Here is a 17,212-nt window from a genome sequence, read left to right on the forward strand (position 1 = left end):
AGGAGGTAGCTGACAAGGCTATATTGGCTACGGGGGCTACAGGGCCTGGGCTAGCAGGGAGAGCTGAGTTAGCAGGAAGAGCTAAGGTGCTAGCTGAAGAGGCTAAACTAGCAGACAGGGCTGGACTAGTTGAGAAGCCTGGCTAGCTGAAGAGGCTAAACTAGCAGACAGGGCTGGACTAGTTGAGAAAGCCTGGCTAGCTGAAGGAGCTTTGCTAGCCTCCCTAGACTTACTAGCAATAGCAGAAGGAGCTAAGCTAGAGATACAGACCGAGCCCACAGTGAATCTCCTAACAGAAGAAACCATTGACTTGGTTGTGGGAGCAGAGGTTCTACTAGCTACGGTAGCTATGGTAGCTATGCTAGCGGCTATGCTAGTAGCCTGGACTGTGTTAACAGAGCGAGTGTTAGCAGTACTGTCTATCTGTATGTCATGTATGTCATATATGTCCTGATGAATTGAAAATGGGGGACCCTGATGTAAACAAGACGAAAGTCTTTCTCTGGTCTGCATCCCCTTAACAATTGTGTGTATTGAGCTGTACTGTATTGTACCCATTCTGCAATCTGTTAATAAAGTTTTCAATCAATCAATCGATACTAGCTGGGGAAGCTAGGCTAACGGCTATGCTAGTAGCCTGGACTCTTTTAACAGAGCGGGGACTAGCATTACTAGCTCTGGAAGCTAGGCTAACGGCTGGGCTAACAGCCTAGGTAGTGTTAACAGAGCGAGAGTTAGCAGTACTAGCTGGGGAAGCTAGGCTAACGGCTGGGCTAACAGCCTGGGCAGTGTTAACAGAGCGAGAGTTAGCAGTACTAGCTGGGGAAGCTAGGCTAACGGCTGGGCTAACAGCCTGGGCAGTGTTAACAGAGCGAGAGTTAGCAGTACTAGCTGGGGAAGCTAGGCTAACGGCTTGGCTAACAGCCTGGGCAGTGTTAACAGGGCGAGAGTTAGCAGTACTAGCTGGGGAAGCTAGGCTAACGGCTGGGCTAACAGCCTGGGCAGTGTTAACAGGGCGAGAGTTTGCAGTACTAGCTCTGGAAGCTAGGCTAACGGCTGGGCTAACAGCCTGGGCAGTGTTAACAGAGCGAGAGTTAGCAGTACTAGCTGGGGAAGCTAGGCTAACGGCTGGGCTAACAGCCTGGGCAGTGTTAACAGGGCGAGAGTTAGCAGTACTAGCTGGGGAAGCTAGGCTAACGGCTGGGCTAACAGCCTGGACTGTGTTAACAGAGCGGGGGTTAGCAGTACTAGCTGGGGAAGCTAGGCTAATGTAGGGCTGGGCGATATGGCAAAAAATCATATCGTGATAATGTTATCATATCACTCGATATCGATAATTATCGAAATTGTTATAAGTAAAACATTTTTATTTTTATTTTCTTTTTTAAACAGATGTATGTTTATTTTTCAGCAATTCTTTGTTGTTACATCCCCTCACACTCCAGTTCTCAGGCTGCAGCTGGTTTAAAAGCGAAAGTAAACCGGCTTCTCTGCTGGCTGTGGCTCCAGGGGAGTTGAACAGTTCTCTGGCTCTGCTAGTTTCTTTTCTATCTTTTGGCGCTTTTTTGGTGGACAAACCACTGCACATGTGCACCGTGACTCGTGACTGGAGTCTAGCTCTGCTAGCACACATAGCCTACTGTGTACAGACGGTTTCAAACTGTATTTTAAATTAGAAAGCAAACAAAATAAATGGACAAGAGAAAAATAAATCTCAATTTGGTCAGTATTGTCATTTTGACAAGCAAAGCCATTACTTTAAGTTGCAGGCAAGAAAGACAAGTCTGTCCACTGTCTCTGGTTTTAAAACTGCCCTGGTGCAGGTCACAAAAAAAAAATATATATATATATATTTTCTTTTTCGATATATATTTTTTTCGATATAGATTATTAAAATATATAGCAATATTTATCGTTATATCGCCCAGTCCTAGGCTAACGGCTGGGCTAACAGCCTGGGCCGTATTAACGGCGAGAGGACTCTGTGTACCTGCGGAGGAAGGCGTGCTGGTAACCGGAGCTTCGAGAGCAAAGGACAGGAGATCCCGAATCAGCCAACGGATCACACGGCCGTGTGCTTCCAGCTGGATCGCCTGCTCCGCGCTGCGCTCCCCGACCGAGGTGAGCAGCGTGTACATAGTCCATCTCTCCTCTGAGGACGAGGAGAGAAAATCCCCCTTGAAGAATCTCTCCATCAAGAGGAGAGTGTCGCTCGCTCTTGCTGTCTTTGTGGCTGCTGGGACCAGAAATGGTCGCACCATTCTGTGAAGGTTTCGGCGTGGGTATAGGAGAGGAGACCCCAAATGCAAGAACACAAGCTGAGAGAGTAAAAGGCAGAGGCGACGGATGAAAGTGAACAGGCTTTTACTTGAACAGTTGCGACAAGGATACACGTTACAAAATGGTAGCAAAACAAAAGCGAAGTGTAAACCCGAAAACAAACAATACACAGCAGAGCTGGAAGGATAAGGAACAGACTCACAGGGAAATACAGGTGACAAAGTGAGTGTTGTGTTCTGTAATGCATGTGGAAGCTGTACTCCCAAGAGTCTCCACTATGGGGCGCAGTTAATACAATGCCATGTTATGCCTACAGCTGAGTAACCTGCTTCCTGAGTCTTATTACTACACCTACCTACATACAAAATACTACGTACGTACCACATAACAATTGGCGACGAGTGAAGTTGAACCGGGGAATTTTTTAACAGACGTTTTACTGCAGGAGAGATGGCTAATTTACATGTAGCTTCTCCGACATCGTTTTTACCATGCCCTGGGGAACCTACTATGCCGTTCAAGACTTGGCACCAGATGTTCACGAATTACATGCTGGTAATAAATGCGACTGGAAATGGTTGGTCCGAGGCTCGGAAGAGAGCTACCCTTCTACATTGTCTTGGTACCGAGGGTCAGCGGATTTTCTACACATTGCCAAATATAGGTGATTCCGTGGCTGACGCGGTGGCAGTGTTGGATGCACATTTTACTCCAAGAATCAACGTAGTAGTCGAGCGACACACGTTCAGAAAGCGTGCACAAGCACTGCATGAAAGCATTGCACAATACGTTGTTGCTTTGCGTGACCTAGCTACCAGATGTGACTTTGATAATAAAACTGAGGAAAATCTCCGGGATCAGTTGATTGAACATGTAGCTAGCCCACAGATAAGGGAACGTCTGCTGCTTGAACCAGGTTTGATGCTGGACAAGGCTATCAATCTAGCTACGCAGTTTGAAGCGGCTGTACTCCATGCTAAAGCTATCAGTACCGAGCGTGCTGCTCCAGTACATGCCGTGACGCCGCGGTCTCAGACTACTTTCAAGAAACGGGACTGGCAGCGCTCCCGTCCAGCTAAGCCTGCTGCTGCTACTGATTCTGCTTCCACTCGCTCTTGCTACCGATGTGGCTCGGGGAACCACCTGGCGAACTCTTCACAATGTCCAGCAGTGAAAGTGACTTGCAAATTATGCCAGAAAACAGGACATTTTGCTCGTGTCTGCCGTGCTAAAACACAGTCGGTGAGTACAGTGGAAATTCCTGAAACTACAGTGCTATGCTTGGGAGCTTCTGACATTACAAAAAGGATTGTGTGCAATGTGCATGTACACACACCTACTACCCAGGCTCAGGAATTGAGACTGGTTCTGGACACAGGCTCAGCAGTATCCATAATGCCACTGTCTACTTATGAGAAATACTTCAGTGAAGTATCTACTGATACTACTACTACTACTACTGCTACTACTGCTGCTGCAGATACTACTACTACTGCTACTACTGCTGCTACTACTACTGCTGCTACTATTACTGCGTCTACTGACTCTGCTATGGATGTGGAGCCCGAGATAGTAGCACACACCTCTGCTATACTCAGTGCCCTGTCGGTGACTGAGTTTGGGGCTGCTTGCTCTACCTGCCCTGAAGTGACTGCACTGCGTGGTCAGATTAACAGGGGTTGGCCTCACTCAGCGAAATCAGTGAGCCAAGATCTGATCGCATACTTCAAGATCAGAGAGGAACTGTCAGTCAAGGACAATTACGTCCTCAGAGGCAACCGCCTCATCGCACCAGTGTCCTTACGCCATACATTGCTCACACTGGCACACGAGAGCCACCAGGGGGTCGTACGCACTAAGCAGCGTCTGCGGGATCTCTATTGGTGGCCGAAGATGGACGCTCAGACGGCCCGTGGAAGAAGCTAGGCCTCGACATAGTCGGGCCCTTCGAGTCAGCTGTGCCAGCCTGCCGTTATGCGATCACACTGATGGACTACTATTCTAAGTGGCCAGAGGTAGCCTTTTCTCACAACGCTACAACTACGGATGTAACCAAATTCCTAAGCTCTGTGTTCGGTCGCCATGGTAACCCAGAGAGCGTCGTCACAGACAATGGACCTCAATTCACATCAGCAGCCTTCGCCAAGTACCTCAAGGAAAGAGACATTGCTCACAATCGGATTTCAGTTTACTATCCGGCGGCTAATGGTGCTGTCGAACGCTTCCATCGTGTTCTGAGGAGTTGCATTCAGACAGCGATCCAGCAGTCTCAACCGTGGAAAGAGGCTGTGTTGGGTTGTCTGCAAATATACAGAGCCACTCCCCACACCACCACTGGCGTTTCACCACATGAACTGCTTTACGGTCGTAAAATGCGCACCAAACTGGACGTACTGCCCTTGCAGCCTACTGTGAGTTCACAGGACGAGACTGTGAGAGAAACGGTCCAAAACAAGCAAGCCAAAATTAAGCGCTACACAGATGCTAAGCGTGGCGCTCGTGCACCTGTTTTTCGGGAGGGGGAGAGAGTCAGGCTTAGAACACCACATCACGTCCCCAAAGCACACTCGAGATACAGTGCACCAATGACAGTGAAAAAGAAGATTGGCAAAAGCACCTTTCTGCTCAGTGATGGAAAGAAATGGAACGCATCCCGTCTGGCTCACACTTCGAACACTCCAGATGAGCAGGACTTAGGGATCCGCCCTGCCCTGACAGCGCTCAGCGGTCACACTCCAGCACTGAGTGAGAACTAAGAGTAATATTGGTTGAGCATATATAATTATATCTTGATAATGATTAAATAACCTGTGCTCCCTTTGTTTAATGATTACCTTGAGTTACCCGTTTTATGATACTGACTGTTGGTTCAGTTTACTTAAGAAAGTGGAAAAAGCAAAAGTTCTAAATTTGCATAATGCTGAGTAGCAAGTAACATTCTATTACATAAAAGGGAGATGTTGTGTTCTGTAATGCATGTGGAAGCTGTACTCCCAAGAGTCTCCACTATGGGGCGCAGTTAATACAATGCCATGTTATGCCTACAGCTGAAGTGTGCAGAAGAAGTGTACACGCAGAAAGAGAATAGAACAGAATGTACCTGCTGTAACCTACCATGCTAACCTGCTTGACTAAAAGGCTAAAAGAGTAACCTGCTTCCTGAGTCTTATTACTACACCTACCTACATACAAAATACTACGTACGTACCACATAACAGTGAGTACGTGGCCGAACACAACTGTGGTAAACAAATCAATGGTGTGACAATGAATGTGAGGAACGGGCAGGTCTAAATAGTGCCCGTTAGGGCTGCAACTAATGACTATTTTGGTAGTCGACTAATCTGTCGATTATTTTTTCGATTAGTCGACTAATCGAAAAACAATTATATTAAAAAAATATATATATATATAATTTTATTTTTTATTTTTTTTCACTACCTATCTTTGTGAAAGTGGCTTCTCAGCTCTGGTCCAGCTGAAGACAGAGCAGAGGAACAGATTGGACATTGAGCATGACCTCAGAGTTGCTTTGAGACTCTTGTCAGGACCAAACAACATCCCCAGTCAGTGGCGGCTCGTGAATCCTTCAGGGGGGGGGGGGGGGGGGGGGGGGGGGGGGGCGGAATTAATTAGTATCCCCCTCTATCTCTCCTTCTCTCTCTTTCTCTCTCTCACACACAGCGCGACGTGGAATCGATTCATTACACAATCAGACCTAGTATGTGTAGTATTATATACCAAGAATAACTTCAGTATGAGTACAGGGCTGTACACATATTTTGCATATTGTTAAACGAGCCAAGGCTAGCTATTAAACTATCGATATGAATCGAAAACGGGGGACCCTGATGTAAACAAGACAAACGTCTTTCTCTGGTCTGCATCCCCTTAACAATTGTATGTATTGAGCCGTACTGTATTGTACCCATTCTGCAATCTGTTAAATAAAGTTTTCATTCATTCATTCATTCAAACATAGACGATATTGAACAAGCCATAATCCACTTATTTTCAATCCAAAAGAAACTCCACTCTCTCTCTGATCAATACAATAATGAACACATTTGTATAACTTGTCATTTTAAACAAGTTACCATTCATTGTCTGGTTGATTATGATCCACCCGCGACGAAATTAATGACTTAGTTCAACAAAAACACAGCATAAAGAGAGCGAGAGAGAGAGAGAGAGAGAGCGCGTTTGAGCGTTCTGATGTGCCATAGCCCATAGTTTACCAGACCAGGATTTTGTCAATGTCAACACAGTTGGAACCTGGAAGCGATATAAAGAAACGAATTGCCAATAAATGTGAAGTTATCAACCTCTGTTGTCAAGCCTCCTCAATATACCCCCCCCCCCCCTTTCCTCACTAATGGAACTGGTATCGCGGAATCACGTTAGTTAGTTAGTTTAGCATTAGCTGAGTGGCTAACAGCGGCTAACGTTAGCTGAGTGGCTAAGAGAGAGAGAGAGAGAATTAACTCACTTTGTTTAATTGAAACGTGGTCCAGCCGGAGGGCTTGATAAAGTGTATGTCCACTGACTGTCCCCCAGACTGTTGTCGATGTATATCCACTGCCCACTGTCCAGACTCGAGACTGCATCACAACACAACACACAGCATCGAACATCCTGCAAACTACCTGGCGTTCTATCGTCCACTTCTAAGCAAAACCGAGAAATGCGGCTACGGAAAAGTACTGCCGTCGCCGCGTCGGCCAATCAGAGAGCGTCTCAGAGAAATGCGGCTACGGAAAATACTGGCGCTGCTTGCTTAACACTTTGGTTGCCTAAGGTTAAATTCATGATATACCATAGATTGCCAGCGCTATTTGTCTATGGAGAAAGTCCCCTTCTTTGCAGGGCTATAACTTTTTAAATTCTATTGCTACATTGCCATTATTAGGGCCCATTCAAAGTCCTATATGTATTGTTCATTGTGTAGCAACGTTAAACTTTTTCATTCACATATTCATAGTAAAGTATGGTCTAATGTATAAGTATGTTTTCATCTCTTTCTGCAGCTTTCTCCAGAACGTGATATATAGCCCCAAATGCATTATATTGATGATGAAATACAGTTTGATGGCAATCAGCGCGATATAAAAAATTCCAACTAGACGTACTTCTAGAAGTTACTACACGTCATCTGATGTTGACCGGATGGGGCGAGGGGGCGTTTATAATTCCGTGGGCAGCGTTATACCAATCATCTAATGTGGGTCAAATGTTGATAATAGCAGTTAGTATCGAAGACGGTAACGTTACACGCTGAAACTCACCCCAGTCCCCGCGCGCCGTTGGGCGATCATCGTCGAGTAGAAATCTTATCATTATGGGATATATTTTTACCCGGTCCATCTCCAGCTTGTATAATGGTATATACGTCCAAATCATGTTGTTTATCGAGTTATTGCCAATCGATCACCGTGTAGCGTGACGAGCCAGAGTCCCATGAACTATAGCGAGCGCCCGGAAGTACTACGGTCGTCATGACAACCTCTATTCAACATCCTGTTTGGCGATTGCGCCGATCGGCCACCAGATGGCGCTCCTGAACCGCCAGAGAGCTCAGTGGGTCCTGCTGGTGGATCTCAGGCCAGCGGAGGGGACATATGAATCCGATCGCAGATTTTTGAAATATTGATATAAGGACGCTGTACAGCGTCCCCCGGCAACTTGAGCATGGCCAGCAATGACGTGAAAAGACGTTTCATGGCAGTCAAAGTGTTAAATGATAATAGATTGCTTGGAAAAGCGCCCGACTTCCATCATAATACATCATATTTCAACGCACAGCGCGTTACGCACTGATTGGCTGCGACGGATACAGCGATGAAACCAGTGCACGGCGTGCACGCCCACTGTAAGCGCTATTGCGTCTAGCCCGAGAGAAATGCGGCCGAGAGAAATGCGGCGACGGAACGTATTCTCTATAAGACAGTCACTTCCTGTTCATGGAAACAATTATTTATATTTGATATATTAACATTATATTGTGCATTGGAAACACAAACATACTTAAAATGAGTAAATATTATTCATTTTAAACATGTTTATATTATTTATAGGGCTATAAAAAAAATAATAATAATATTTCTTCTTCTTCTTTCATTTAACCAGGATTAACCAGGGGGGGGGGGCGTCCGAGCGCCCCTAGTGGCGAGCCGTCACTGTCCCCAGTTATCCCATTAGTTCCCCCAAACTTACTGTCGGTCTGTTATGATAAGCTAAGAAGTCTTCAGCTGGCTGGACCAGAGCTGAGAAGCCACTTTCACAAAGATAGGTAGTGCAAAAATAAATAAATAAAAAAAAATATTATAATATTTTTTTATTTTTTTTAATGACTAATCGACGCAACAATATCTCGTCGACGATTTTTCATAAGTCGATTATGTCGACTAATCGTTGCAGCCCTAGTGCCTGTGATTAACAATTACTAATGAGTGCCAGCTGGTATGGGCCAGGCATGGCCAAGACAGGTGACACAAGGTATTTAGTAAAAGAAAACTCACATCATTATTAAAAGCATGTGTAAAGGGAATATCTTAAAGGAAAACATATATAAAAAGAACAACCCTTAAAGGTCAACCTCCACGTTGTATTTTTGTTCAATAAACAATGTGGACTAGGCCAACAGTGACTTTCATGAAGAATTGTAAAAAAAAGTATTGAAATTGACCCAGTTTTAGCGTTTTTATCAAAACATTTTGTCTGCCCAACACAATCAACATGCACTTGCATATTTTAATCAATGGTTTATAACGTGCACGTGTAATGTCGTCACAACAGGTATTGGTCACCAGGGGTATCACCAGGGGGCGCTGAGAGTCACACAGCTAGTGGCAGGCAGAGAGCCTTGCTACCATAGATATATGCTTGCTACTACTAGCCGAATGGAAATGTATCTGTTTCACCTCACTATTGCTCCGTGATTATAGCCATCCATCCATCTCTAAAGCTAACCACGTTACCATATTTGTAATAATGTAAATCATTGTGTCGTTGTACACATTGTGTTTATAACGTTAGTAGATAACATAGCTTAGCTTGGTAGCTATTGTGCTAACAACATATCCCGACATCCGGCTCGCTGGTCGGCATGAACGGCCGACCCAAAATGGTTCTCTCTTCTCTGTACACCCCGACCCGACCCCACGGGTGCCCTGCCGGGGGGCCCATGGACGCGACGGCGGCGGCAGCCGCAGGGCGCCCGAGCCCGCAAAGGCTAGTGTTACACGATAGCTATGTGCTAACTAGCGCTGCGGGCTCCGGCGCCCTGCGGCCGCCGCTGTTGTCGAGTCCACAAGCTTCACTCGGTGCATCAGTCACGAAAGGGGCTATGATGAGCTTGGCAAGCCAGAGTAAAACACAGTTTTCATTCAATCAATCAATAACAACATTAACCAGACTCTCGTTGTGTCTATTATGCTAACGCTAACGTTACCTCATTGTGTCTATTCTACACAGATAGCCTCTCGTGTCTATCTGCTAACGTTAGCATTAGGCTAACTAACGTTACGTCCCTAACCCCCAACAACAAGCGTAACTAATCAGCGATCTTTTTGTCAGACTAAACTCTCCGCTCGGTGGCAAATTGTGTTGATGTCGGTTTTGTTTCATCAATAAATGAGGCAGAATACACAGTGACTGTATCCTTTTTTATTGCACTCGTTTCTTGCTGCAAACATACAAAAGATATCCTACGCGAGACATTAAAGATGGCGGCGCGGACATTCTGTTTTCGTTCAGACTCCCCAAACAGTGACGTCACGCGTCTCTCTTCTGACCAATCAGTGGTCTGCAGTTTTTCACGTGTCATTTCTGGAGCTCTCATGCTGATCACCAGCAGCCCCGCCTCCCCACACGGAGACAAACTGAGTACTTTATTTTAGTGGAAAAGCAACATTAGATTCGGCTCATTAATATGCAAGCCACACCTGTTGTGACGTCGGCGTTTTGATAAGCTTTTTTGATTCGCGCGTGCATGTTATTCGTGCGTGGACCTTTTTAACTCTTTCAGAGTGGCATTTCCGGTGTCAAATGGAAATAAATAAATAATGAAATTATATACCAATGATGTAAACTACCCATAATTGATCAGTAGGGTTTAACCTAGAGGTTGGCCTTTAAGGAAACATATGTAAAGATGTTTAACACTATAAAGACATGTGTAAGGGGTGAACCTTAAGGGAACACATGTAAAGTTAAACACTTACAAAAACATATGTAAAGGAGATTAACCTTATAAAGGAACACATATATAAAAAGAACAACCCTTAAGGAAACATGTAAAAATGTTTAACACTATAAAGACATGTGAAAAGGGGTGAACCTTAAGGGAACACATGTAAAGTTAAACACTTACAAAAACATATGTAAAGGAGATGAATCTTTTAAAGGAAACATATGAAAAGATAAACCTTTTAAAAACACAAGCTAAAACGCACCACACAACATGAACAGATAAAACACAGCATTAAAGGAATCCAGCAAACCTAGACTAACATGCCATAGAGAGTCCAGTATGAAAAATAACAGGCGTCCAAGCATCTGGAATTGCTGCGTTTGGCCACCAGAGGGCGGCCGAAAACCACTTTTCATATTGTTCGGGCATGATCCCTGGCTGGGACCATGACAGAAACCTCAACCGACTGCGGACATGCCACGCAGAGTCCGGTCCGCTCACAGTACGCCCGACTATGTGGGGGGCTTTAGACTCTGCACCCCCCCCCCCCCTCCTTCAAGTAAGCTCCCTAAAACCTTCCATCACTCAGGCATCCTCTAAATCTGTTAAAGGCTGTTAGTCCTGTTTTGTGGCTTTGTAAAAAGAGTGTTTGTTATTGTGCAATTGGTCTTTTAAATTTTTATCTTGGTGTTCGTGAAACAGCGTTAGAGTGTCTCACTGTGATGTATATGACTGTCCTCTGACTGGCTACACTAGGTGGGTCTGGTTGTGTTCATGGCTCTGATTGGCTCAGACGTGCCAGCGAAGGAGGCAGAGATCGGTCTGGTGGATGGAATCTTCACACGTATGCAGAGCAGGGAGTCTGTGTCTTTAGGCCTCAGCACCTTCATGATAGACCTTAACCAGGTACACACACACTCATACTCACGCGTGCACGCACACACACACACGCGCACGCACACACACACACAAACACACACGCACGCACACACACACACACAGTTCCACTCCTCCTGTTCTACTCCTCCTGTTCCACTCCTCCTGTTCCACTCCTGCTCTCCTCCTGTCCACACATCTAGGCACCACGCTTATCTTGGCACTGCACATCATGTTGCTCTTGTAATAGTGTGGGGGCTAACTGCTGTTTCTGTGCTCCAGATGGCCCACGCTCTGAACAGCGGTACTGGACAATCACTGGTTCTCATCGATGAATTTGGAAAAGGAACCAATACCGTGAGAACACCTTGTTTCACACACACACACACGCACGCACACACACACACACACACACACACACACACACACACACACACACAGACACACACAGTGACTTGCTTTTATCTGTATAGTCCACCTATACACACAGAATATTTCCACATAGGCAAACATTTATATATATATATTTATTATTACCATATATATACCGTACTTTTCGCACTTGAATATAAGCCGCAGCAGCTAAATTGAATGATGTGTACATATATAAGCCGCACTGGACTATAAGCCGCAGGTGTTTTAATGTTTAATTACCATAATTAGCATTGGGACACAATACTGTCGGACAAATAACAAGAATTAACTAATTTACAAGTTGTATTAAGTTTAGCAAATAAGGGAACAGATAAATAACATTTCAATGCAGTCAAAAAAGCAATATTTCGATTTTTACATTTTCGGGTTTGGTCACGTCGAGTCACATATAAGCCGCACCGTTATATAAGCCGCAGGGTCGAAAAATGGGGGGAAAAGGTGCGGCTTATAGTCCGAAAATTACGGTATATCTATCAACCTGTCTGTACATACCTGCACATAATCCTTTTACATATCTGTAGATAGATACTATATTTATATGTGTACATTTCCCTGGGGGGGCGGAGCTGAGCGATCATGGAGTAGACGTGTTTCACATGAGCTCCCTTCTACCGTGCTGAATATACGTTTCTCCCCATTAGTCTTTATTTTATTTTTATTTGTTTTTTATCTGTTTGCTAGGTCGTCGTGTTTAGTATACATTCATCGACCTTTTTCGACTTTCTACGATGACGGGGGTGGAAACCAGAGCCATGACTGCCCCAACCAGCAAACCATCACCACCGGGCCTGGCCGCATCGTCGCCCGTTGTCGGGGAGTTAAGCGAAGCTGTGCTCTTGGTCATGACCAAGCTACACGCAGACTCTGAGACACGCATCGCTGAAGCACAGAAGAAAGTGTTGGCGGATTTTTGTGTCAGCCTCCGTCGTGAGATATCAGAAGAAATACGGCTGGCGGTAGTACCGCTGACAGACAAGATGGAGACGATGCACGCTGTCTCCTCGGCTAATGCTAACGAACTAGCCATGCTAACGACAGAGGTATCATTACAGTGCGAGAAGATGGCGGGTCTCGAATCCGCCCTGCTGGCTAGGCAGGCTGAAGTCAACAAACTACAGTCGGCAATGGAGGAGATGCAGTCCCGGGATAGACGCCACAACGTCAGGATTGTTGGAGTACCGGAGACCAGCGGTGAAGGCCGTCTCTCTGAGACCGTGCCCGAACTGCTGCAGAAAATACTAGGGACGGACGTCCTCCCTTCGCCTCCTGTCTGTGAATCGGCCTACAGAGCGGGCAGGTTTTCTCCCGGCGTGAACAAAGAGCCGAGGCCCATCATAGTCAAGCTGAACAGACTCCAGCAGAGAGAACTCATCATGCGGTCGGCTCGTACCAGAAGGGGTAATCTGAGGCTTGGCGATCACAAAGTGGCCATTTTCGAAGACTTTACACCGGAGGTTCAAGCACAGAGAGGCGAATACAAGGTGGTCCTGACTAAGCTATGGAAACTAGGCCTGAGGCCCACGTTATTCGCTCCCGCGAAATTATCTGTGTTGGAGAAGGTCGGTGGTCAGCGTTTATTTTGGTTGTTGGCTAAAGCGAAGGAATATCTCGCGGGGATACCCGAGTCTGTTGCTTGATATCTATGGCGGGTGAGTGACTTGGCGGTTTGGGCCTATATACATTGATTAGGCCGACTATTCACAAATACTTGCTGTCATGCCCAGACATGCTAACTGCCCAATGCCCATCCAACTAGCGGGGCTTCCCAATGACTTCTGTTACTTGCTAAAGCTGACCTCATGGTCGTACTTGTGTATCGCCTCTTTGGAAGCTAACGAGCTAGCTGAACAATGTACATAATAGGCTAACGTGCTATCCGGATTCATCACTAGCTTACGCGCTAGCCTCGGGCTAGCCAGCGGGCTTCGTCTATAGTCTGCGCTGAGACATTCGAGACCCGTTAATGGTTACGTATTTTGGTTGCTGTTGCTGTTCAAAGGGACATTGGTTTGCACAATTCAAGAGTGATCGAATCCCTAACTAACTTCTGGTATGCTTTTATTTTTATATCCAGGTTGTTTTGAGCTTTGGGATCCATAGTAGAAGCCAAGGTCGGTTGAATATGCATATACAATATATGATAACAGGTTGGGTCGGGTATGGCTTGCACTTCATGGCTATATGGTTATATGGCTTGCACTTTAGCCATGACCCTCTTTTTCCTTTCTTTTTTTCTTTCTTATTGTCGCTGTTTTTATGTCATCTATATGCGCGATTTAAATGTGATCCGATTCTACCTTGGACTAACTGCTGATTTGCCTTAATTTTGTTTTGAATTTTCCGTGATCCATTTATGCTATAACGTTGCGACATTAATATGCAGACTCCAAGGTAGATGGTTACAGGGTTGATGCTGAGTAATTATATAATAATTATTGTCGCTGTTTTAATGGCATTTGAATGAGCAATTTAACTGTGATTCGATCCTACCTTGGACTAACTGCTCCGACCGATATCTTTATTGAAACAATGTATGATAACAGGTGGTGTCAGGTGTTGCCTATTACCATCCCCGGATTAATGAATGTGTTTAATTCTATTCTTACATAGGTTATGTCATTTCAGCCGTTGTGCCTGATCAGAGGGACAGCTACAGGGGTGCACTTTGACCATAACCCCTTTTTTTCCCTTCCTTTTTTTTTGTCATTGTTTAATTGACATTGTTCCCACAATTTTGCACAATTAACCTGTGACCCGATCCTGCCTTAGACTATCGGCTGGGATGCTTTAATTTAATTTTGTTTAGAATTTTCATATACCCTTTTGGGCTATAACAATGCGACGTTGAAGCGCAGATTCGGAAATAGATGGCTGCAGGTTGATGTGGAGTTATTATTTAATAATGGCTATTTTTACCATTATGGTTGTCTCATGTTGGGGCCAGGGCTCAGGTGGGTTTCGACCGATATCTTTATTGAATTTTATTTTTATTATTATTTGTGTTTATTGGACTAGTGGGGGTTTACTCAGGGGTTTATCTAGAGGGGGGTTGGAGTGGGGAGCGTCTTATTGATCCATGTCTCTAGTGGGAAGTGATAGGAAGATGACCATCCTCAGTGGATGGGGCATAGGGTGGGGATTGGAGAGGGGGTATAGGGGGCCTTATAATAGGACGGGTGGGTTAGGGTTTAGAGTAGAAGGAGGGGGGGTTGTAGCTGGGGTGGTATTTTTATGTGTTTTATGTACTGTTGTCTTATATGTGTGTAATTGTTCCTCCTCTGAACTCCTGGGATTGACCGTCCGGGCCCGCCGGGATCAGCGCCTCTGTACTCAGCCTGGCTGCACTGGTATGTTCTCTACGCATTTATACAAGCTCGACCATGGCTAAATTGAATATTTTAATTTGGAACGCAGGAGGGCTTAACGCCCCACACAAGCGTGCCAGTGTCCTTTGGCTATTGAAGAGGAGAAATATTGACCTTGCTCTCCTTAGTGAGACGCATTTATTGGTAGGTGACGTGTCAAGACTGGCAAATCGGCAATATCACGTTATCTCCTCATCCTCAGCCGATGATAAGACGAAAGGAGTAGTCATAGTTACAAGACGTAACCTTGATATCAAAATCTTGGATGTATGGTCGGACACGGAGGGAAGGATTACTATAGCAAAAGTTGAATTCTTGCATAGGAAGATGGCTATTATAGCATTGTATGCTCCTAACACATTTGATTCAGCGTTCTATAATACAATCACGAAGAATATGTTGGAACTTAATGGATACGCTCTCATTGTGGGTGGCGATTTTAATGCGTGCTGGGATGCGGAGATGGATAGGTCCGGGCCCTCTGAAACGAGCGACCAAAAACGGGCCTCTAAGGCCCTTAGGATGTGGGCCAAAGACACGGGGCTCACAGACCTTTGGCGCTTATGCAACCCCACCCTCAAAGATTACTCTCACCTGTCAGCCAGACACAAAAGCTTCTCTCGAATTGACTATGCATTCGCGTCCCCTAATATGTTTGATAGTTTCGATGTCTCATTGGTTCCCTTGGCTCTCTCAGACCACAAGGGGATTTTCCTTACGGCAACCTTTGGCAGGCTCTCCGCAAGAGCTCCCAGATGGCGTTTTAATTCGACCTTGCTAAAGAACGATGACTTCTGTTCTGAGTTCAGGAGTAAACTAGCTGAATTTTTGCAGATCAACGTTGGCACAGTAGAAGACCCTAGGGTCCTGTGGAACGCATTGAAAGGATTTATCAGGGGTCATGTCACACTATTTGCCTCCAATTTGCGAAAATCCCGGTCAAAAAAGCTAGAAGGACTGGAATCATTATATGCAGACCTATACGCATCCTTGCAAACTAACTATAATGAACGACTAAACACACAACGTAAGATAGTCAAAAAAGAAATAAACTCCATACTTAAACAACAGTCTGAGTTCTTGATACATAGGACAAGACAAAATTACTATTTTCACGGCTCCAGACCTAGCCATCTATTGGCAATGAAAATACGCTCAAATGATCATTTCTCGGATATCCCCTCGATTAGGACGAGCCAGGGTGCAGTCACTACTGATTCGAAAAAGATCAATGACACTTTTAAAGAGTTTTACTCACAGTTATATAGCTCAGAGGGTAATCTTGATGACTCTAAATTTGAATCGTTCATTGGCGGGCTTGAGATACCCCACATTTCTGAGGAAGAGGCCAAGGAACTGGGGAGACCGATTACTCTCGTAGAATTGAGGGAGGCGATTGTTGAAATGCAGAGGGGTAAGGCACCAGGCTGGGATGGTATTCCACCCGAAGTGTATTTAGCTTTCTGGGACCAACTGGGTCCATTGATGCTCGATATGATCAATTACGCTATCGAACAAGGGGAGTTCTCAAGAGATGTCAATATGGCGTTGATTTCTTTACTTCTCAAGAAGGACAAAGATCCCAATGATTGTGGTAGCTATAGACCCTTGAGTCTTCTCGGGGCCGATTTAAAGGTGTTTGCCAAGGTGCTGGCCCGTCGCCTGCAGAGATTTATGTCTGTATTGGTACACTGCGATCAAACTGGTTTTATCCCGGGGCGTCTGGCTGCAGATAATCTTAGGAGGCTGTTGCATGTAATCGATAACAGTAAAGACAATACAACTCCATCCACAGTTCTGTCTTTGGATGCCATGAAGGCGTTTGACAGACTTGAGTGGTCATACCTGTGGAAGGTACTTGAGGTCATGGGTCTTGGAAAGAGTTTTATTCATATGATTAAAGTCCTGTATGCCTCGCCGTCTGCAATGATACTGACAGGCAAAAACTGTTCCACACTCTTTCCAGTCTCCAGATCTTCTAGACAGGGTTGCCCTCTGAGCCCGGGACTGTTCGCGCTTTCCCTCGAACCTTTGGCCCAATTTATTAGGCAATCGGAGGACATCG

General features: G+C 45.3%; 1 protein-coding gene across 1 annotated transcript in view; it reads left to right on the plus strand.

The window, feature by feature from the left end:
* Nucleotides 1-17,212, plus strand: part of msh5 (mutS homolog 5) — an 84,774-nt gene that overhangs the window by 54,567 nt on the left and 12,995 nt on the right. The window contains exons 20-21 of the mRNA XM_084335662.1: nucleotides 11,228-11,377; nucleotides 11,630-11,704. Of these exons, the coding sequence (XP_084191788.1) occupies nucleotides 11,228-11,377; nucleotides 11,630-11,704 (225 nt within the window). The remainder of the gene's footprint in view (nucleotides 1-11,227; nucleotides 11,378-11,629; nucleotides 11,705-17,212) is intronic.

This window comes from Notolepis coatsorum (genome assembly GCF_963971535.1).
Source record: "Notolepis coatsorum genome assembly, chromosome: 19".
Classification (NCBI taxonomy): Eukaryota; Metazoa; Chordata; class Actinopteri; order Aulopiformes; family Paralepididae; genus Notolepis; species Notolepis coatsorum.